The 23,927-nt window shown below is 41.0% G+C and overlaps 1 protein-coding gene across 1 annotated transcript in view; it reads left to right on the plus strand.

The window, feature by feature from the left end:
* FOXO6 (forkhead box O6) overlaps positions 1–14,561 on the plus strand; it is a 151,895-nt gene extending 137,334 nt beyond the window's left edge. Inside the window, exon 2 of the mRNA XM_082245845.1 lies at positions 12,862–14,561. Coding sequence (XP_082101971.1) covers positions 12,862–14,229 — 1,368 coding nt within the window. The 3' untranslated portion in view covers positions 14,230–14,561. The remainder of the gene's footprint in view (positions 1–12,861) is intronic.
* Positions 14,562–23,927: the final 9,366 nt, after the last annotated feature.

The following is a 23,927-nucleotide window of genomic DNA, read 5'->3' on the forward strand; positions in this document are numbered from 1 at the left end:
GGCAGATGCTGAACAAAAAAAAGTTTATTGACCCCATCAACTGACAGGACTTGTAAGCCAAAATTAACAGAAGACAAAGCAGGCGGTTCAACACAATAATGGGACAGGAACGTGTTGATAGAAAACCAGGAGGCTGCCTTACAGATTACTTCAGGGGCAACATGTCTTGAAACCGCCCAAGATGTTGAGATGCTTCAAGTCGAGTGCGCTGTCACTGCCTCTGGAGGCACCAAGCCCTTCGCTTTATAGGCCCACTGTATGGTCTAAAGATCCACACAGAAATGGATTTTGATGAAGCATGCATCCCTTTACTATTTCCACAGAAGGGAACAAATAGGTATTCAGACTGCCGGAAAGAAGCCGTGGCTTATAGATACTGTTTCAGGGTATTGCCTACATCAAGTGGATGGATGATGGAGCTCTCGCCTGATCTGAAAGTGGGCAGGACAATTTCCTGATTCTCATGAAACACAAAGGTAACTTTCGGCTTCAACCCCAGCATAGGAATTAGGACCACTCTGTCCGGGAAGAAAGTCAGAAAAGGTTCTTTTGAGCCCAGAGCTTAAATCTTGGAGACCCTCCTAGCTGATGTGATTGCCACCAGAAAGACCGTTTTAAGAGTAAATTCCTTAGTTGTGGGCAGCTTGTCTGGATCCAGACAAAGAGAGAAAATTGAGAACTAGTGGAAGGTCCCATTTAGGGAACCTTGGTTTCCTCTGGGGCCTGAGTCTCACTGCCCCCTTAAAGAACTGACGGACAAGCATATGTTTGGCCCATGAAACTCCAGTGAACACTGAAATAGCCAATACCTGTAACCGAGTGAGCTGACCGACAGGGACAGGTCCAGGCCCAACTGTAGGAAGCCCAGGACGTCTTGGACTTCAAGAGCGACACATGGATTGGGCCTTGGTGGATATATGGTCCGTAAACTTAGACCATATCCTCTCATAGACCCCGTTAGTGCTTTTCCTCCTGGCGTTCAAGAGTGTGGGAATGGCCTCCTCGGGGCAGCTTAGAGTCTCCAGCTTTCCCCTCTCAAAAAACAGACTTTCAGGTGCAGATGAGCAAGGCATGGATGTAGAGAAGTGCCCTGTGACAACAGGTCCGGACTGAGGGGTAGAGGAATTGGATCTCTGAAACTGAGTAGCGTCAGAAAAGGGAATTAGGATCTTTTGGGCCAGAACGGGATTATCGCCACTGTCTGCCGCTTCCAAACTGAGTCTCCGCAAGAACAGGAGAACTACCGGAATTGAAGGGAAGACATAGGCTCTGCAGAACCTCCATTGATCCGTGAGGAAAGCTTAGGGATCTCGGAACCTCAAGTAATACTTTTACAGCTTGTTGTTGCATTGGGACGGAAAGAGGTCAACCTCTGAGGAGATCCCCAGAGTCAGAACCCACTCGAAGATCTCCTTGTGGAGGGCCCACTCGCTATTGTCTAGCCAAACTCAAGAGAGAAAGTCCACCTGCACATTCTGGACTCTAGGAACATAGATAGCCGATAGGTTGAACAGGTTCTTCTGTGACTAGGTCATAATTGGCTCTACTTCTCGCAACAGAGAGAGACTGCAAGTTCCCCCTTGTTTCCTTATGTAGGCCACCGCCGACGTGTTGTCTAACCTGAGCATCACTGAAGATCTCTTTGTTAGATGGCGGAGTGCCTGAAGCACTCGAAACGCTGCCCGGAGTTCCAGGATGTTCAAGACTATCCCATGAGGGGAAAAGTCCCACCTGCCCTGCGCCATTTCCGAAAGACAGTTGGCACCCCAACTTATATTGCTGGCATCCAAAGTCATGACGACCCATGAGACAGGGGCTATGGAGTAGCAGTTGAGAAGATCCTCCCACCGAAGCCACCCGAAGACACCCGCTCATGGATTAAGTTAGGAAGACGCGTTGGTCCATGTCTTCTGTATTCCACTGGTGGAGGAAACCTGAGGGAGCTGTGGCGACCATGGTCCCGATGACCTTTAGATGCTGCTGGGCCCGGAGATGAGAGGAAGAGAGAGTGAAAAGCATCCCGTCTCAGACCACTGGAATTTTTTCCAGAGAGATCGTGCCTTTCGCCATGTCGAACTGAGCCCCGAGAAATACGAGGGACTCTGTGGGATCCAAATGACTCTTTTCCATGTTCTAAGAGCCACCTGAACTCCCGGAGAGTGTTAATGACTTGATCAAGATGCTCTACAAGTTGACCCTTGTCTTGAGACAAGAGGAGAAGGTTGTCTAAGTAATGATGGAGCTGAATACCTTTGGTTCTTATCAAGGCTACCACTGCCAACAAGACTTTCAAAACGTACAAGGCGATGTGGAGAGTCTGAAGGGAAGACAGGTGAATTGTAGGTGAGACTGCCCAATGGCAAACCAGAGATACTGTTGGAAGTTCCTTGCAATGGGAACATGGAAAGAAGCTTCTTTTAGGTCTATTGACGCTAGCCAATCTCCCGGCTGGACCGACTGCTGGATTTAGATGGGTAAGATCTATGACAGGCCTCCAAGTACCATTCTTTGTCTGTACCATGAAGAGAGGTGAATAGATTCCTTGCCCCAGCTCGTCCTCCGTCTGTTAGCACGCTGAGATACCAGGGATTCCATGTAGGATAGAAGCCTTTTACCCTGCAGAAAGGGGCAGGGAAGTGGGGACGAACCTGAACCTGGGAATGCTGCTGAAAGCCCAGGTATGACCGGAAGAAACTGTTCTGATGTTCCAGGAGTCCCGGATTGAGGCCACCCAAACATGCCGAAAGCGGAGCAGACAAGCCCCCACCTGACATGTTCGAGCGGGCCCTATCTCAAAAGGACCTCTTGGTCCCCAGTAGCACCACTCTTGTGGGGTTTCTGAAATGAAGACTGTCTTGACTTTCAGCTTCTCCCGAATGTCCTGCCCGGTTTATAGCTACGTGCCTCCCTAGCATGATCTGGGATCTGCTTTCTGGGTTGAGCCCGTTTCTGATTCAGTAGGCGCTGGTCTTGGGGAACGAACCCTGACCTACTGCCAGTGGCCCGAGTTATGGTACTGTCTAACTTATTCCTGAAGAGGGAAAAACCCTCAAACGGGAAACGGCACCACACCTGCTTGAATGCAGGGTCAGCTACCCAGAGCCAAAGCCAAAGGGCACACTTGGAGGTGACAGAGGAGAGCATAACCCAGGCCATCGGGCTGGTGATGTTGATGGAAGCCTCTCCCAAGAAGTCAGAGGCCATCTTCAGCTCCTGAATAGAAGAGCTTCTAACCATCTTTTCCGAGGCGCACCTAAGGGTCTCATTTATGTTGTCTTCCCATATCTCCATCGCTTTGGACATTGCTACTAGGGCTAAGGCCAGTTTGCAAGCCATGACGGCTTTTAGATAGATTCGCTTGAGGCTGGAGTCGATCCGTCTATCTAGAGGGTCTTTGAACGACACTATATCCACTAATGGAAGGGTCACAGGCTTGACAAGCCTCATCACAGCCACGTCCACGAGAGACAGACTCCAGGTGTTTCACCTCTTCCTCCTTAAAGGGATACAGTTTCGATATCTTCGAGAGCATGGAGTTTCGCTACTGCGCAAGCGCAACCAAGCCTTGATTCCGAGACAGATGGAGGTCAGCAATGGCAATCTCTTTGTTCCTTTTGTACAGGTCTCCTTTAAAGTGGACTAAAGCTGTCCATACACCTGTAGATTTTCATTTGAAAATGTTTGTTCTTGAACGTTTGTTCAGTTTTATAGCAAGCTTAAACTGGCTATCGTTTTAGACCATGGTTATGAAAAAAATTTGAAGCAGCACATTTTTTTCTTGAGCAAACAAAATTCACACTGCTAATATGGTTTTCATTTGAAAAAAATCATACTTTAAAGTATTACTAAACCCAACACCCTGCACTATATCTGGTCTCACACAGTACACAGAATATGGAAATGCAATTATTTTAGTAAATATAAACTGCTAAATACCTTTTCTCATAAGCAGTATAAAGCAGTCTTGTGACTTCTATTAGTGTCTGGTTAAAGCTTGAAGGGAGAGTTTTTATTCTGCTCTGACTGTCCTATGAGGCCGCAGAACCCCTGCCCCTCTGTCTGGACAGTGCTGATTGGCCCTGTGCCGATCACATGCACCCTCCCAAGAAAAAAAAAACTAGCAATTCACATCGAACTGAGCACATGTACAGTGACTCCAAAAGCTCTTATAAGGAGATGGTTAGAAAGTGGAAGAAGGGGAGGATCAGAGAAGACAGGATCAAACAGCCTTTTTACACAATGCAGAGGATTAACTCTGTAGGTTCCACAGTGAGTATAACAAGCATGCTTTACTGCATATACAGACTGATTTTACTGTTATGGGTTTAGTAACACTTTAACATGTCTTTAAAGCGGAGCTCCACCCTAGATATTTTTTTTTAGCTAACAATACCCGAGACTGTCAGGGCTGGTGCATTTAAGCAACTATAGCCTCTGAACTGTCCCCTGTTTCACTTACCTTTTAGAAGAAATACTTACCTTGAAAATGTCTTGTCCAGCGCTGCCATCTCAGGTGTGGGCAGCTGAAGCCAGAGCGTCTTCTTCAGTGTCCTCTTCTGTGACGTCGGAGTCCCAGAATGCCCTGCTTGTCACTTCCGGTGCAGACACGTCATCCCTGCACAGCTTCTGGGCATACCCAGAAGCTGTTCAGCAGGGAATGACGCGCCTACACCGGAAGTGACAAGCAGGGCCGGTGCAGGCGCATTGACTCCTGGGATCGATTACACTCATCTCCCAGGAGTCGATGCAAGGAGGAAGTGACGGCGTGGGCTGCGGCCGCAGAGGGAGGAAGAGGAAGGAAGGTAAGTATATTTTCATTAAAAAGAAGGTAAGTGAAACAAAAAAATTTAAATTATCCAATTCTTTTCAGGTAAATTAAAGCAAGCGGACGGGGAAAAAAACATTTTCAGGGTGGAACTCCGCTTTAAGAAGTGGGAATGGACTAAATTCTAAGGGTCCTTTCACACGGGCGTGGTTCGCTCTGTTCAGCAAGGAATCCATGTGCAGATCCTCTAAAGAAAAATAGGACATGTCTGTTTTGTGGCATCCATGCCTCTTCAGCTTTTTGTCCGCATTTTGACAGTGGAGTGTGGTGGACCTGTGTTGGATCTATAGTCTGCTGTATGTAAATGAACTTGAGTTCTTTTACATCTAACCTTTCATATCTAAAAAAATAATAATAATTTTACCCAAAATCATATTTAAATAAGATCTAATTTTTACATAAACAGCCACAGTTGTCTCAATTTTTACATAAAAAGCCATGATTTATCTAAACATTATTTATGGCTTTTATTTGATAATTTTAATAAACATGAGACAACTGTCTCATTCCTTTATACTACTGAATGAGACAATTTTATCACTAGGGATTGTCAATGGATGCATGTCCATTTAAACCTTGTAATGGCTTTGCCAGGATAGAAAATATGAAGGGTTGATGTTTTTTTTTTAGGCATAGGTACTTTTAGTTAAAAGTCTGATGCTTTTGAAAATGAAAGGGGCTTTATGATGACATAAACTTTTAATGTTTTTAAAATGGGGCTCCAGTCATTTTTTTTTTTTCCTAAAAAAACATCCTCGTGATTGTCACAGTTTATCTAATTTAATATGGCAAATGCCGTATATGTAATCTTTTTGTTATTTAGTTGTTAAATGTACTCACTGTAGCCTCTGTGATATGCAAGCTCCCATCTTCATTGTGGGCATCTGAAACCCACTAGGAGCTTCTTTCGGGATACAGTGCTGCTGACTACCCAGCATGCACCTCCCCATCTGGCGCCTCTGCGCTGTGTACAAAGCAGGGCGCACTCGTTGCATTGCGGGTTGCTATGGTAATGGCGGAGCCTGAGGAAGTTCACACCACGTTATGGCAACCTGTCAATCAATATAGAAAACTAGGAAGAAAGCTAGCATATTATGCTGCTTCTGGGATTAAAGACACAAATATCCCAGGAGCCAACGGGCAGCGGGAAGGTACAATGAAAATGGAGATTAATATTTATCCTACAGGTAATATACTTTGGGGGAAAAAAAAACAACATTCCAAACATTCATTGTAATGCGATCAGCAATGCCAGGGGGTCCAAAGATCAAAAATAGGGTGGAATTCTGCGTTAACATTGCACTGTTTATATCCTACTCACCTTCGTGTCTGTCTCCAGTAACGAAGGAGAAGTAAAAAAAGTAAACCTTGCTGCTTGCCCCGCGCCTGGAACTGCATGTCCTGGGTATCGAGCGATTTGATTTGCGCATTCCTGGTTTTAGTTAATATGGTTAAGCTTTAACTTTGGTTTACTTTAAAGTATTCTACTGATTCTTAGCTTTGCCTTATTGGCTCCTGGATTTTCTTTTAACTTTGTGCTAAGTTGGATGCAGTACCCTACTCCTTTTATGGCTTCACTTGACGCTCATGCAAAATTGCATTTGGATCACAGATTTACTATCTGTCTCTGCACCCTGTTTCTCCCAATCTAGGTCCGGGCACATATTTTGTGGGGCTGCTTGATTTCCCATCCTGTAAAGAAAGTGATTTTGTCATCAGTCTGGCAGGGTCTTTTTGTTCAAAGTACACCTAGTCTGCATGTGGCTGAGAAATCTTCATTTCAGTTAGTGTCTTGTCATTGCAGGAAACCTTCTATGCTATCATGCATGGTTACACAATCTTATGAGCTTCTATTTTAGGCGAACAGTTTAGGCGATTTGTCATGTATCTAACTGACAACTGAAGCATGACCATGCTGAAGATCTCCAAGAATTCTCCAAGTGAGCTTCTTTTGGAAAAAGGAAGTTGGTCTTCCTAGGACAAATTTAGTTCGTCTGTATGGTCTTTTCACTATGGAGGTTACTGTTACTTATAAAATGCTATTAGATATTCTTTTTTTTTGTAACAAACCTGGGGGGAAAAAAAACAGTATATGTGCCATAACTCTGAACTCCAGTTCCCTGTATCATCACCGGTGTCTTTGCAGGGCAAATGGGGCAATGTACATGTACCTGGCAGTTGTTTAATGTTGTATTAAGTGAATATCCACAATCGTTAGCTTCAGATCTGGATACATGTATCTGATATTAATCTTACAAGAATGTATGTAGCAACAACACTTTAAACCGCACTTTAGATACTACACATTCACATTAGTTCCTCAAGGAGTTTACAATCTAAGATCCCTAGCTCATGTGCTTATTGGGGTCAATTTTGACAGGAGCCAATTAACCTAACAACATGTCTGGAGTGTGGGAGGAAAAAGGAGTAAACGGAGGAAACCCACGCATGTAACAGAGAATATGCAGACTCCAAGCAGGTAGTATCCAGGTTTAGATTCAATCCCTAATGCTGGCCATACACTAGACGAAAAATAGTTTGAAAATCTGTAATTTGGTCCATTCTTCGTCTAGTTAATGGGCAAATAGAAAATCAGTTTTAACTTTTCAGAGCTAAAAAATGGAAGGAACAGCTTGGAAAATTCTGCCGAACGAACGATAAATTGAAAGGTTAATGTGTTTCTCGCCCGAACTGTTTGCACTAGGCATATGTGACAAAATGAAGGAAAAACTGATTCATTTATGTCCATTGAACGATTTTTCAATCTAAATTCGGTCATTAAATGATGGAACGATCGTCTGCTCCCACGGCCAAATGTTTATTTTTCGAAAATGAGTTTGAACAATTTTTCGTATAGTGTATGACCAGCATAATACTAAAAGGCAGATGTGCTAACCACAATACTGGTAATAGCAACTTGTGGTAATAGCATGTGCCTATAACATCCTGTACCTAAACAAAAGAAAAACAAGTGTGCCATTGGCTCCCTCTCACCAGTTGATCACACCATGACTTTTCCTCCTTCAACAATCTGAATTCTCGGCAGCATGCTTTCGAACCCTGAAATAGTGGGTAAAATGTAGTGTGTAGCAAGCCAAGAATTTTATTATTTTTCTCCTTTTTTCCTCTTTTCTCTCTCTTATCCATTTGATACATTCAGAGGGGTTGATCATCATACAACTGTCAACCTACTGAAAAGCTTTTGCAGGAGGAAGTGACAGAAGGATTATAATCCAGGATTTGCATGGTCCTAGGGCTCTGTGGTATCACAGTTCACACAGCAGTATCTAAATTAAAAGTGAAGCTCTACCTCCCACCCCTAGTATACAGTAACTATGACAGTCATTGCTTTTCTGATAGCTGAATTTCATGTTTCCCTTTAATCCTGATATCACTGACCCCTAAATGGTTTTTTTTATATCAGTGGTCTCCAAACTGTGGCCTGGGGGCCAGATTCAGCCTTTTGTTTGCCTTTATCTGGCCCTTGGTGTACTATTTCTCCAATGGACACCAATGATGGGGCACAATTTCTCTCACTGTTACCAATGATGGGGCACTATTCCTTCCACTGACACCATCAATTTGGCTTTATTCCTCCAACTGACACCAGTGATAAGGCACCATTCCTCTCATTGACACCACTGACCCCTAAATGGATTCTATATATCAGTGGTCTCCAAACTGTGGCCCGGGGATCAGATTCAGCCTTTTGTTTGCCTTTATCTGGCCCTTGGTGTACTATTTCTCCAACTGACACCAATGATGGGGCACCTTTCTTCCCACTGACACCATAAACTGGGCTTTATTCCTCCAACTTACACCAGTGAAAAGGCACCATTCCTCCCATTGACACCATCAATGGGACAATATCCCTCCACCTAACACCAATAATGGGGCACTTTTCCTCCCTCTGAAATTGATGATAGGACATAATTTACTGACACTGATGTTAGGGATGTTTCTGCTCCTACTGGCCACAGTCTGGTCCCCCTAAAGCAGGGATCCTCAAACTACGGCCCTACAGCTGTTGCAGAACTACACATCCCAGACATTGTAAAACTCTGACATTCATACGCATGACTAGGCATGATGGGAATTGTAGTTTCTGAACAACTGGAGGGCCAAAGTTTGAAGATTCCTGCCCTAAAGCAAGAAGGACAGTTAACTGTCAATATCAAACAGTACACATCAGCACAAGAAAAATATTTCAAGCACGCTAAATTGAACCTAAGCTGCAGCTTTGGTTTATGTTAATATTGCAGCCACTGTTGTTTTTAGCAGCTCCCTCTCCATCCCTTTTTTAAGGTTGTACATTATCAACCTACGCTCGCGTATAAATTCATCTTAGACCAGATCTGATTTATTTTAGATTTTTGGCTGGTACTATGAGATACTGCACTTTTGAAGGAAAGCCTAAAAAGATATATGATAGCTGCTACTGTTGAGGCAATCAGAATGACAGAGGTCACCTAAAGTCTGACAGCTGCTGGCCTGCCGAATTGCTTACCTGCTATCCTCTGACTGTGAGGTTGCGCAGTTGACTAGACTAGTAGTGACTGTCAAATTTTGGGTGACTTCTGACACTCAAGTGTCAGGCACAAGCAGAGTAAAATGTGAAATGTAAAAAAGTAAGCCTGTATAATTATATTAAACCTTATGTGAATTTTCTCATTTTATTCAATGCAATTAAAGAGAAGCCATGGGCAAAATAAAAAAAGAGATATACTGTATATGATACAGTCTGTCCCTAGCATTACCTGGTGATCTGGCCACTGAGTCTTTTTTTTTTCAACTTCTTTTAATAGACAAAACTTTCCAGTAAAAATGGCAGTTAGGCAGTTGAGGCTTTCAATCAAAGCGTCAAGCCGTCTTTACTGATCACATATGCACCACCATGGCATTTCCAATCAAATAGAGGTTAAAATGGCAGTTTCCTTGGCTGTGGATAGGATTGTTTAGTTCTGCTTTAAAAATTTTTTAGCTGGAGTTTGGCTTTATTTTGTTAGTCACATATGTAAAGTTTATCCAAATCTACTAGTCAATCTAATGCCTGGTACACACGATGAGATTATCGGATGAATGATCATACGTTTTTTGCTTTTTGCATGCTAGTCTCCATATCGAAAATGAAGAGCTTACTAAAATGACGAAAATGTTTATACTACAGAATAAAAATTCAGAAGTGATGTAATGTGTTGTATTGTATTTTCAAAGGACAACTGTACTGATTCAATGAAAATCGTACAATCTGGTATCGTACAAGAAATTTTTTTGTGCTTGTCCCATCGGATAATATCAGATGAGCTATCGTGATTGGCTCTCGAAAGCTGTGTACTAACAATCAGATAATTGTACGATCTATTCAAAGGCAGTATTTTTCGTACGATTTGCTGATCGTGTATATGGGTCATAAGGCTACCACAGGTTGACAATGATAGCTACACAGTTCCTCCATAGATGCAGGGAAGAAGGGTTGCCACTCAAGACGCAGTGTGTTATTGGCTAGATTACCAGGTAAAGAAAGAAACCCTAAATAAGAAAACAAATGCAGCCACTACATCCAAGGACTAGTAAACTTCATTAAATCATTTTTTTTGTTTTGGTTTAGATATATGGTTACATAGTCTGGTTGAAAAAAGACACAGGTCCATCTAGTTCAACCAAAAAAACGGGAAAAAAAAACATACAATCCCATATATACAATCCTATACCCACTGTTGATCCAGAGGAAGGCAAAAAAAAAAACCCAGCAACACATGATCCAATTTGCTTCAGCAGGAGAAACAATTCCTTCCTGATCCCCCGAGAGGCAATTAGATATTCCCTGGATCAACTTCACCTATCAATTTTAGTATCCAGTTATATACAGAACCAGCTCTTGATGTTATTAAGCTTATGATCTACCAGAACACCCAGATCATTCTCCGCTATGGATTCCCCCAGTTCTACTCCCCCTAGTATGTATGATGCATGCATATTCTTAGCCTCCAAGTGCAAAACTTTACATTTAATGACATTAAACCTCATCTGCCATATACTTGCCTAATGAAACAGTGCATTGAGGTCAGCTTGTAAGTTGGAGACATCCTGTAAGGACGTTATTCTACTGCATAGCTTTTAATCTCAGACCCTACAGTATATTAGTTTTAAATATATGAAAAGTAAGTGTCCCAACACTGAACTTTGGGGTACACCACTGATAACCTTAGACCATTCAGAGTAAGAATCATTAACCACTACTCTCTGAATTCTGGACAATGGGACTGCGACATTGCGGCGGATAGACCGGACACCTGACACTTGGGGGGCCAGTGACGTTACTACAGTAATCAGTGCTAAAAATATGCACTGTTAGTGTACTAATGACACTAAATGTCACTACTATGTACTAATGGCAAGGAAGGGGTTAACACAAGGAGGGATCAAAGGGCTAAATGTGTGCCTAGGGAATGCTTTCTAACTGTGTGGGGGATGGGCTCACTGGATGAACACAGAGACTTGTGTTCATCACTGAAAGAACAGCGGTCTGTCCTGTTTACATTGCGGAGCAATCGCGGGTGCCCAGCCGCAATAGTGGCCATCAGACCCGCTGATTGGCTCCCCCTCTAACCAATCGTCACGTGCGCGTGCCCACACAAACTGCTATACGAAGCGACATGTACGTCGTTTCGCGTAACAGAGCCGACCTGCCGCCATATAACTACGGCGTCTGGTTGGCAAATGGTTAAAGAGTCCCTAAAAATGAGAAACAATGGCTTTGATTCAAATGGCATTGCTATCTAAATTATATTAATACCAAATAAAGGTGTTTTAAAAGTTATAATCTCACAAATTAGTGATTCATTCAAGGGTGGATACTAATGCATTCACCCACATCAGGCACTAAGTATTGATATGTTGGTCCCTCACTTCCCACCTCACCATTACTTTCTCACTTCTTTCACCTGCATTCTTTACAATATAATTCAATTTATTATCGGATAAAAATTTTGAAACTGCTTTAATAATCACTGGAGGGGACCCGATCTATCTTTGCTGCAGTTTCACTTTCACTTACAGGTGCTCTGTGACTGAACAGTAAAATGAGAAGCAGCTTATCTCCACTTTAATGAATCAAATGTCTTAATTGCAAAATGACTTGGGAGAATTCTGGCAGAGAAAGATTTGAAGTGAATCTGGATACCTTCCTTCAGTTATGTCCTTAATGAATAAAGAGTTCTTATTCCTATGTACTAATTGTTATTCTTAGAAACTGAACAAAATTAATCATGTGCTGGTCTGCCTTTCATGTTTGGGGGCTATGTATTAAGGATAATGGATAGGAAAATGAAGTAAGGATTATGGGTAACTCTGATGTGGCGGCATTAGTTTCATACTTTGGGTCCTTTTTCTTTATTTTCGCCTTGTGATTCTGCCTGTAACACACTTTTGTTCTAAAGTGACAACACTCACTCATTGCGAGGAGAAGCACTGTCACCTAGGCTGCTTGTACCCCCATCGCTCCTTATCTCCTTAACCTAGGGGGAGATGTTCTGTAGTTCATAGGTGAATAAGGCACCCGATTTGTGATTTCAGTGCTGCATGGGCATAGTGCACAGGAAGTTAGAAGGACAAAACATTTTTGGCAGGATCGACATTTATTTTTCTGTACCTGCTGTACAAAAGACACTTGGGCCATCTAATGAATACAAATACTGATTTTTGTTTATTTATTCTGCATAGATATATATATACATCAAAAATTAGACCTGTTTCACGCTGACAGTGACATGCATGCTTATATAAGCGTTTATAGGGCATTTCCCAACACATATAAATGCATGATTTTGGTATATATTCACACTGTGCGTTTAGGTGCATTCTGCTTAACCTGGTTTATAAAATTGTTTGAAACGCATTATCTAGGCTAAACCTATCAGAAGTAAAAATCTTTAGATTGTTTTGCTTACCATATACAGTTGCATTAAGGGTCTGTAAAATGTTTTAATTTAGCTGATTCTAATTACACCTATTATTTTCTTTATCTTTCTTTTTAGAATTCCATCAGACATAACCTTTCCCTACACACACGTTTCATCCGTGTTCAGAATGAGGGAACTGGAAAAAGTTCTTGGTGGATGCTAAACCCTGAAGGTGGAAAGACTGGAAAAACTCCACGTAGGAGAGCAGCATCAATGGACAGTGCAAGTGGAAAATTTCTAAGAATAAAAGGCAAAGCTGGAAAGAAGAAGCAGCAAGTACAAACTGCACCAGAGCAGACCGAAGGTAGTCCTGCTTCCCAACAAGCAAAATGGTCTGAAAGTCCAGCTTCTCATACAAGTGATGATTTTGAGGTATGGGCAGAGTTCCATAATCGAGCCAATCCTGTGGCAGGAACCATGAGTGGAAGACTTTCACCTATCTTGGGTAATGATGAGCCTGATGAACTGGAGGATGATGAGGTTACACCCTCATCACCTCTTATGTATCCAAGCCCATCTAGTGCTCTGTCACCCAGTGCTCATTGTTCAGTTGAAATGCCAAGGCTTGCAGAAATGAGTGGTTCTATTGGTCTGGGTGAGGGGCTTTCAGATCATTTATTAGACGAGTTGCAGGATGGCTACAGTGTAAACTCTGCTACTTCCTTGCGCCAACGGAGCCCTGGGTTTTCCTTCACCTCCAAGTGCCCACCGCTAAGCAACACGTCAAATGCATTTTGCGGCACCATTTACAGTCAGCCAACAATGGGCATGATGAGAAGATTACCAATGCAGACAATCCAAGAGAACAAACAAGCTACTTTCTCACCAGGAAGTACCTACAGAAATTCTTCCCTCCAGGATCTTCTCACATCAATGTCCTATGGACATAAAGAAGCCATTTCGCAGACTGATCCAGGTATAGCTTCTACGATGGGGCCACAACGCAATCACAGGCAGAACACAGGCATGCTAAACAACTGTGACTCAGGGTCCATACCCTACTCTACCAGTTTAATAAAGAGCCACAATTTGTACCACCCATCCACTCTAAACCATCACTGCTCTGTTAATAACAGTGCCTTAGCTAGCTTAAGTGGACTGGTAAATTCAGAATCATGCAGCTTGTCCTCAGTTCCACATCATTCCTATTTCAGTAGTCAAAGTGGGCATGGAAACTTGCTGGAAGGGCCATATCAAGCTGCATATCACCACCATCATCACCACCATCATCATCCCCAAGTTTGCAACCAAGACAGATTTCCACCAGATTTAGACCTGGACATGTTTAATGGTACTTTAGAGTGTGATGTGGAATCCATTATCCTCAACGACTTCATGGACAATGATGAAATGGACTTTAATTTTGACTCTGCTCTACCACCACAGGGTGGGTTTAACATGGCTGCTGCAGCACAGCCAAATCAAAGCTGGGTACAAGGTTAAAATGTAACCAAGGTCAGGTCGTAATGTAAGTTGTTTCCTGAAGGCAATCAAACAGATGTTTAGCATAACTAGATACTTATTTGATATACAATGTTGGTTTGGTTGTAATTTTCCTGCAAAATTTGAAAGACCTAGGTTTCTAGAAATGTCTCTTGTTGGATAAGGTTGTGGCTTCAATATTCTATATTATGGATGTTAGTTGAAATCCCATTTAGTTTAAATAACAGAGCTAAAAAATAAACCTCCCATAAAATGTGGAAAGAGCTATGAGAATTTGCCTTTAAGGCCATTGTCCTTCCAAAGGGTTTGATAACAAGTGTGGTATGTTTGGTATGTTTATTTTATTTTTTTATTTTTTTTATATTTATAAAGGTGAAAGCTGTTCATGTTTCCAAGTTTAGTCTGAGTGTGATCATTAGGGTATCTCTTTGTTTCAGAAATAAAACACGAGCAACAAGGTTCAAATATAGTCACCTTTAGAGTCGGTTCACACTGGGGCGACACGACTCCTTACTACTTCGGGGGCGACTTGTGCATTCCCATGCACCACGACTTCGGAGCGACTTGCATGGACTTCACATAATGGAAGTCTATGCAAGTCGCTCCGAGGTCGCCCCAAAGTAGTACAGGACCCTTTTTCTAAGTCGGAGCGACTTGTGTCGCTTCTATTAGAACGGGTCCTGTAGCAGTCAATGGACCGCGAGGGAGCACGACTTGTCAGGCTGACAAGTCGCGCTAGTGTGGACTGGGTCTTAATGCCCTCATCTTGTTTAATACAGTAGAATTGTATTGTTTTAACACAAAATAATATAACAGACAGCCTACATGCAATTTTTATAACAAAAGATAACATTATTTCTAAATTTCTCAAAAATATTCATTCATTTAGCTACAAAGTACATTGGCCAATAATACCCAAACTGGGCGGTCATGTTTTTCAAGTGTCTTCACAGTATAACTGTTCCAATAGGCAGTATAGTTCTTTTAAAACGTTTTTAATTAATACATCTGCTAAAGGCCCTGTAAGTCTAAGAAAAAATTACCTGTTTTGTTGCCAATGAGGACCAGAATTTGGGGAAGACTTCAGTAAGATATTGCGCTTATATCCTTACCATCCACACTATTCACAAAAGATTAAAAAAAATCACTTTTTTAAAAGATAACGTGGATCTAGACCACTTTTATGAATGAAAAGTTCTAAACTGGATCTTAAGGGTGCCTTAGACTCAGCATTTTAGTTTTGTGACAAAACATTAAAGACAAATGCACTTATGAGAAGGTTGTTCCTGGAAATAGAGAAATATAAAGAACCAAAGATTGCGTGTTCATGTGACTGCCATATTAACTGTTAACAGTGTCAGAGATAATTGATAACACCATTTTATGTTAAGAAAGGGCTTCATTCTGAAAAATAAATTTCATAAAAACTGACAGTGTTTCCAATTCAGATTCAAATATTCAGATGCCAACTTTCTGTTGTTATCCGAAAATATGAATACTGTACTGTTTTTATTTAGGGGTCTTCCTTTGAAAACAAAGCATTAATTTTTACCCAGCAAGATTTTAAAACTCAATTAAATTAAATTATGCATTTATTAAAATATAGTATGTGTATATATATATATATATATATATATATATATATATATACATATACATATATACAGTACATATAAACAACCGTGTGTACCGAGCGCTGAAGGCTATGGATCATTTATATACTGGATGGGAGAACCAGGGCTGACCTGTGCAGCTGTCAAATTACACTTTAAATAGTGCAGGTTACAGAGATACACAAAACAGTAGACCACTCTTGGTGCCCACAATAGGCCCTATATGGAGAAATTGCTGCAAAGACATAAGCTATGTCTATTCAGGATGAAAGTCTCACACAACAGTTTATTGAATGCCCGCAATAGGATGAATACGGTGAACAGTAAAAGTTGTGCGTGCTTTATCATCATCACGGCAACTTTCCAAGCTTGCGCTCCACGCTGCTACCCCGAGGCTTCTGCTGGTCATCTGCTTCCGCTCCCTAGCCAACTGTGATGTCATCCGAGTGTGCCACCATGCTCTGTCTGGCGTCTCAAGTGGTGTATTGCTTTCCCCAAGGCTTTTGGATTGGTGCCTCCCTATAAGCCCTTATTGCAGTGCTGGATGACCCTTCCATCAATACCCAGGGATATTGTTGGCCTTTTTAAGCACAACTTTTACTGTTTATGGTATTCATCCTATTGCGGGCATTCAATAAACTTTTGTGAGACCTTCATCCTGAATAGATATAGCTGTTGTCTTTTCACAGCTTTTCAGCAATCTCCCAACAAGGGCTTATTGTCGGCACCGAGAGTGGTCTTCTTTTTTGTGTATATATACTGAATATTTGGCATGGTAAAGTACCCAAATCTCCTTTTATGTTAGACTCCTTTAAATTCTTGCAAGGCTGGAAAGAGAGGGGTATCATTGGTCTACTACATTGCCCAGTGCTGTCAGCACTAGGAGCTTGTTTCGGAGGAGGAGAATACAGGGAAGACCTCTCCTGTGTGCTGATTCTTCATTATTTTGTCAGGACACTGAAGAAAAGTCAGTTGCTGAGCTGTTTTGCATAACTGCAGTTGAGTGAGGTCACCGAAATCGCTATGCTGTCTGGCAAGTGATGTTGAATCATAAGACCACTGTAACAGGTAAAACAGTTCACATACTCTATAAGCTCTTTTACTCATTCCAGCAATCAAATCTTTTAAAGGAGCATGTTACACACACATTAAAAAGGTCATCTCTGAAAACTGTGACTGATAATATGCAAGTTTTTATTTCAAGTTTTAGTCCACGCAAGTAATATTATGATTGAGTGGAGTCTGGTAGTCTGAGTCAACTGCTGGCTTCCTACTTGGTGAATTCGAAGGTGGGATTTCTCTGCCATATAATCTTGTTCTGTTGCTGTCCATAATGAAGTTATGAGTGATACCATCCATCTTGGGGTGCTACATCTACATAATATGCTGTATATTAAACTATTCAACAAGCAGAATGGGCCCCCCTTACAACGGTCATGGTAGATAAACAGATCTCAACTCATATCTCAAGGACAGGGAATTCCCAACCAGAGTCCCCTGGAGATAAAATAAAATGCCCAACAACCCCTAGATGAAGAAATATCAATTTTAGGTAGATTGAACTTTTTATCATGTTTTTTTTTTTTATAAAAAAAAGGACCTTTTCAGATGGGTGAGAAACCTCAAATGGTGTTCAGTCAAATATTTGCTAAAGAACTGGTAAAACGTTCAGGTGAAGAAAAACTAGTAGGTTGAATAGTAAGGCTGCTTGGCAAAAAGGGGGCTTCTCATCTGTCGAAATCGGAGATTTATTCATTAAATCCACAATTAGATTAGGCTGGTGTCATCAGCTTAGAGGACATTATTTACTAATAATTACTGCTATACGATTAAATTGCAGCATTGTGCGATCACGGGAGATCAAGTTGCACTACTAAACATCTAATAAGTAGCTACCCACCCTAAAAAGTAATGTTAAACTCAACCTCCATGACAAGCAAGAGAAGTGGTGTTTGAAATTCAAAGGAAGTTCAGAGAATCTGATTTATAAAAGAGGCTAAAGACAGATTTGCTGTCTTAATTTTTCCGCTGCAGGTTTGACAGTGAAAACGAACTTGATGTGGACAAAGTCCCTATTTACTGTATATTCTAGTTTCAAACCTCCTAGCCTTGGTCCTTCCTACCAAAATTGATATTTCATTTGTAGGTAGAGTCTGGTATACTTAGACATTTAAATGGTTCTTCGAGTTTTCGAAAATTAAGCCTCAGAGCAGGAGTATGCAAATTGTGGCACTCCAGATGTTGCAGAACTACAAGTCCCATGAGGCATAGCAAGACTCTGACAGCCACAAGCATGACACCCAGGGGCATGATGGGACTTGTAGTTTTGCAACAGCTGGAGGGCCACAGTTTGCATATCCCTGCCCTAGAGAATGGTCAAAGATTGCTATTAGTAAACACTGATTACAGTTAGAAGTGCCAGTAGTAGGAATTTCTGGTCACCATCAAAATCCTAAACTTGGAGAATTTACATACATAAAATCTGATCTTCAGACAAAACTATACCCTACGATTTTACTAAAATTAATAATAGAGCAAAATAAGCATATACTACAAAAGATATAAAAATGAAACTTGAGTGACAAAAGGGTCTTTAAATAGATAAGTATAGTTAGTTGTCCATAGCTACCAGTCAGTTTTTTGGTTCTAACTTTCTTATCTAAACCAAAAAAAATTACAAAATGGTAGCTTACCATTTCTTAAATATAGTGGTTGCATTCATTTTTATTTCTCAGGCTTTTTTCCTTTCTTTTGAACTGGTAATTCTACAAATCCACACTTCTTGCTTTATGGTGGCTATACTTACTCCTCCACCAAATTATTTTAGGGATACTTGGTTGTCCTCCATACTAGAATTTACACATGCCTGCCTTTGTTCATCTCTATTACGGATGGGGGAATTAGTAGTTTAAAGAAGGAAGATAACATTGTTTGTGATGTTAATTCCGCTCACAGAAAGTGACAAGAACAAGGCTAGATCAAGAGTTATTTTCTATAATTGCTGAAAAATATTCTTGGATTTAAAAATAAAAACAAATGCAACTCCCTTATCTAATGACTGGTAAGCTGCAATTTATTACATTTTTGTTTTTTCGTTTAGATATCCTTTAAACTAAAATATGGTAAAATCTATTGGTTGAAATCGCACATAATGGCTCTTTGTACTTCCTTGTTAAACAGGTCTAAGGATGTCTTATTGACCCCGTTGTTCCAAATTATATTTTTTCTCATTTTAAATGTATTTATGTATAGTCTTAAGCAACAATTATTTTCTAAAGTTAAATATGTTGTCAAAACTGCCTAGGTCATCATTGTTGCTCTTACCTACATTTAATCTAACTGCCATTTAACACAAGTTGAGTTCACAATTTAGCAATGTTTAGTAATACTAAAGTTCTCATTTTGTATACATTTCCTATTTATTCCTATTCTTATATTCTATAAAAAAGGGAAAAGCATTCCAAGAAATTTAAAGCATTTGTTCTTCCAAAGAGCACAAGTCGGCAAGGGAGATCGCCCTTATTTGCCATAACAATAAAAGGGCATTTTTACTGGTAAACAAAATGCACAGTGTTTTGTAAAATGGTGCTAACTAAAGGGTTCCAATGGTATGTGGTATTGACTACATATTGAGCTGCATACAGTCTGAATTGTCCAGGGCCTTTTTATGGTAGGTTCCTACTTAGTGACCTGGGCAGCTATCTAAGGGCCTGTGTCAATGTGCATTTGTTCGCACCAGATGGGTATTTGCATTGCCATACAAGTCTAAGGGAATGCAGAACTCACATGAAGTGGGCCAGGAGGTCAACACCAAGTCATTTGAATTTTAAAACGGTCTGAATTGTCTCGAACTGATGCTATCAACACAAGCCCAAAACCAATTAACACAGGCCCTATTGCTTATTGATGCAAAAAAAATAAAAAATTGGGTAAAGGCTCATTTGTTTTTTAAATATTGTTTAATGTAGTGACTTTTAAAAAGGTGTTATCTGTATTGAATTGTGCAGATCATGTATGAAATTGGAAGATTCAGTTAAAAAAAGGACACCAAACAAACTCATTTACCAGCTGACCAGCTTAACCCAATGCTAACTCTGGGTTACTTTGAATTGCACCAAAAAGATTTAGGACAGTATCACAATGGTATGGTGCTGAATCTTTAGCTGATGGTAGTGCAATTGTATGTTTTATGTATTTATTTTTATGGAAAAAGTATGTTGAAAATTCAGATAGATCTCATGTAAAAGTTAAGAGTAAGAGTGTATATGACAAGCGCAGTATGGGTCTTTGCCGGCATTTGTTACGGGGGGGTTAAAAAAGGGGGGCTTTACATGATGCCCGCATAGAGGGGTCTGAGAAAGTATTGAACAGTTCAGATAAGTTCAGTAAGTTCAAAGGCTATATGGTAGTGGCAGCCACCTCATCAGAGTAGGAAGGGCTCTGTAACACAAAGAGCGCCAATCTAAGTGTAGAATAAAAAAGCACTGGTACACTTTATTAGAATGCACTTACAAACTGGCAGAATAAGAGGAGCATATAGTGGGTAACATCCTGCAGGTCCATTTGGAGAGCAGCCTGGCGTTCTCCGGGTGTCACGTTGCTGACAGCGCCAGCGGATTCCAGAGCTTCGAGTCCGTGGGCGGGGGGAAGAGTCAGATGTTACCAGGAAGACAGAGAGCCAGTCCAGGAGGGGTTGACAGGTGTGACGTCAATGGCGCGCGTTCGGACATGCGTGCTCCTTCATCAGGGCTCATGTAAAATTTAGTGTATTGATGTTACTGTTTATTGTTTTTTTTACACATAAAGTGAGTATAGCCAACCTATAAATTGGCCTTAAGTTTAAATTCTCCTCTTTCCCCAATAACAGCAAATTAACAACACCCCAAGATCCATCATATTAAAGCTTTAAAATGAAAAATGTATTTTGCCTCTATTTACAAATCTAATAAGGCTGTCAAGTCAGTCAAGTGTCAGCAGCAGTTCTTGACCAGATCTTCCTATCGTCCGATATGGTGCACAGCATGGTAACAAGTATTTTAGGATTATATTGCCATCTACAGGAAAAATAGACAGAAGGCACATAGAAAAGTGATGACCAAACACCTTGAGGCTTTAACCCCTTCCCCCGGCTCAATTTCACTTGAAGCCTAAGTTTAGTCAAAAAGTCAGCACCAGGGACATTACTTACAGCCAATGTGATGTGTCCCTTGTGCTGCTGGCTGCAGATTTCGTTGAAACGTTCCATCCTCCAATGCCCCCTAATCCTGCCGCGGTAATCTTCCAGGAACACAGGGGGTGATAGAGCCAGGGGACCCACCATACCATGAGTGCCAGCTATGCCTTTCTGCCCCCCCCCTCCCCCTCTCCATTTATTGAAGCTGTACTATAGCCACTATGAATGAAATATGATCCAGGGATAGAGGCTGCAGACCCTTATTAATTTGCCTGTCTTCCATTCATAGATTATTTTTCATTCATGAAAGCTATTTTAAAGGTGGAGGGGGGCGGAAAGAGTAGCATAGTTGACACTCTTGATGAATGCATAGGATAGGTCCCTTGGCTTTAATGTCTTTAATAAGGATAATGTGTTACCTTTCCTGTGTCCAGCACTGGTTCATCCCAAGGAGATCTCTTACCATTGTCTGGATGTGGTGAGGGCAGTCAGAATTTACTTTTCAGCCCTTATTTTAGGCATGGAAACTCATTGTTGTCATTCCTTAACGTCTTAAATAGGTTCTCTGGCTTCAAATCCATTATTTCTAAATGGATTTGACAGGTGTTTGCTCAGGCAAAATCAAGTGCCTCCTTATCCATAAACGACCACTCCACTACAGCAGTGAGTGCTTCTTTGTCATCAGGCCTCTGTTTCTCAGATCTTTAAGGCTGCAACCTGGTCTTCTGTACAAACTTTCTCTAAGTTCTAATAGGCTCAGCAGATGCTAGTTTTGGTTGAAAGGTTTTACAAGTGAATATTTAAAGCTCTTGGTTTTGAATTTGGTCATTTTTTTTCTTTTTCGGCTATTTGTCTGTGTTTCTTTTGTTAGTTTTTGTGTCTGCCCTTGGATTGAAATGCTTTCGGACATCCATAGATTTCCTATTACCAAGCTGTATCCCTCAATGGACATTAAAGAAAAGCAGATTTTTCTAATCACAGTAAAATCAATCCTTATTACGGAGTCTATTGAGGGGCACAGCCCCCCCCCCCCCCCCATATTCTATTTTAATCTCTTTTAGGCCCCTTTCACACGGGGCAAGTCCGTCCAAGCGAAATCCGCCTGCTCAGCAGGGGATGTCTCTACTGTTCCTTGCTGAGTAGGGAGATGACATGTTCTGTCTGCTCCGCTATGCAGAGCGGACAAGGACAAAGCCTGCTCTACTCTATGAGGTGGTCAGATGGAAACAGACCGCATGTCTGTTTCCATCCGATCCAATCTGCTGTATGGATGGCGAACATATCGCCATACGTCTGTTTTCAACGTATTTTGTCGGATCAGATGCCAGGCGGGTGTCAGCGGACTTTTGTCTCCATAGAGGGCAATGGGTGGCCCGATCGTGTCCAGCTAAAAATGGACTGGCGTACCTGAAAGGGGCCTTAGACTGCTTGCTACAGCTGAGCAGGTATAAGGTAAGAAGAGTTATAACCAGAAGGGGGCTGGTCTTCAGTATCTTCTGTACATAGTGACTATTTTTCCTGTAGTTGGCAGTATAAACCTAGTAGGCTTATTACCAAGCTGTGCTCCTTAGTGGACTCTGAGAAAAGGACTTTACAGTGAATACAAAAATCCAATTTTTTGTGCTCAAAGTATAAGTAATCATTCATCAATAAATTAATTAGTTTATGGAAGATTACTTAGATACAACCACATGCCTTTTATCTGTCAAATTCACAATGCCATGCTCAGTGCAGCTCCTTTTCACTCCCTGTTTGTGCACGAGCCACGAGCGCAGTTTCCAAAAGCAGCAACAATGCTACTTTTGCTTAGGAGGCACCCAAACAAAGGAAGTTGCCATTGATGCTGCAACTGGCAAGATCATTGGGTTGAAAGAAGTAAAATACATAGAAAGTAAAAAGAATACATAAAATGAATCAAGTGTATGGTATATAAATGTTTAATGCGTTTTAAAATTAGGGGATATATACATTTTAAGCAGTTACAATATAAAACTAGGGGGTAGAAAACAATGAAGGCACCTTCCAACACCAGCCTATTGTGGCAGAAAGTATCATTTGGTAAATTCTCCACCTTCTCTTCAAGAATGGTCTGCTGGTATGTTTGTAGTGAACATAGGCATGATAATCCAACTGAGTTGGGCAATATGTCTATGGTCAGCTTTATTTCTCTTGTATACAGGGTAGTTGGCCATGAAGACTAAAGCACAATACATTCATAGAGAAATTACTCATTTTAGGGAACGGGCACCTCTTAATATTGTTTTGTTGACTTATAATTTATGTGATATACGCAGAAATGCAGAAGATCCCTAAATTCATTGTAACGAGAAATTAAAGGCTAAAACTTTAATACAACACCAGCTAAAAAAAAACAATGTCATCTTATTTAGCTTCAGACTTGCTGAAATGAACTAGGGTAACCAGGCTTACAAAATTCCAGCAAGAAAGATTGTGTATCCAAGTCAAGAGAGGCACTTACCTAGGGAATTACATTTACCATCAAACTTCCAACCAGTTAGTCACAAACTGTACATATCGATGCTGATCAAGCCGAAATGCGTGTAGTTCAGTAAGCCATTTTCTATATGTAGCTTTGGAATCAAAGCAGAGTTACTGTACTTGAAACGGAGGAGTATAATGATCTATGTTGTGTGATTTATTGTGTTATGGCGTTATAGCCAACCTGCTTTCTCTATGTATACTGTTCCATCAGATTTTTATGGTTTTCTATGTGTATAGTGTGCTCTTAAAAGGCTGCATTGCCACAGCCCTTTCCCTGCTATTATTTATTAAGATTACAATGTCAGGAACAGAAGGACAAGGTAAATGCTCTAAAAGCCAAGGAACCAAGTTTACCCTAATTTAAAAAAAATATATTTTTTTGTTCCATTGATGAGAATACATTTTAAATA

Source organism: Pelophylax lessonae (genome assembly GCF_965119305.1).
Source record: "Pelophylax lessonae genome assembly, chromosome: 2".
Classification (NCBI taxonomy): Eukaryota; Metazoa; Chordata; class Amphibia; order Anura; family Ranidae; genus Pelophylax; species Pelophylax lessonae.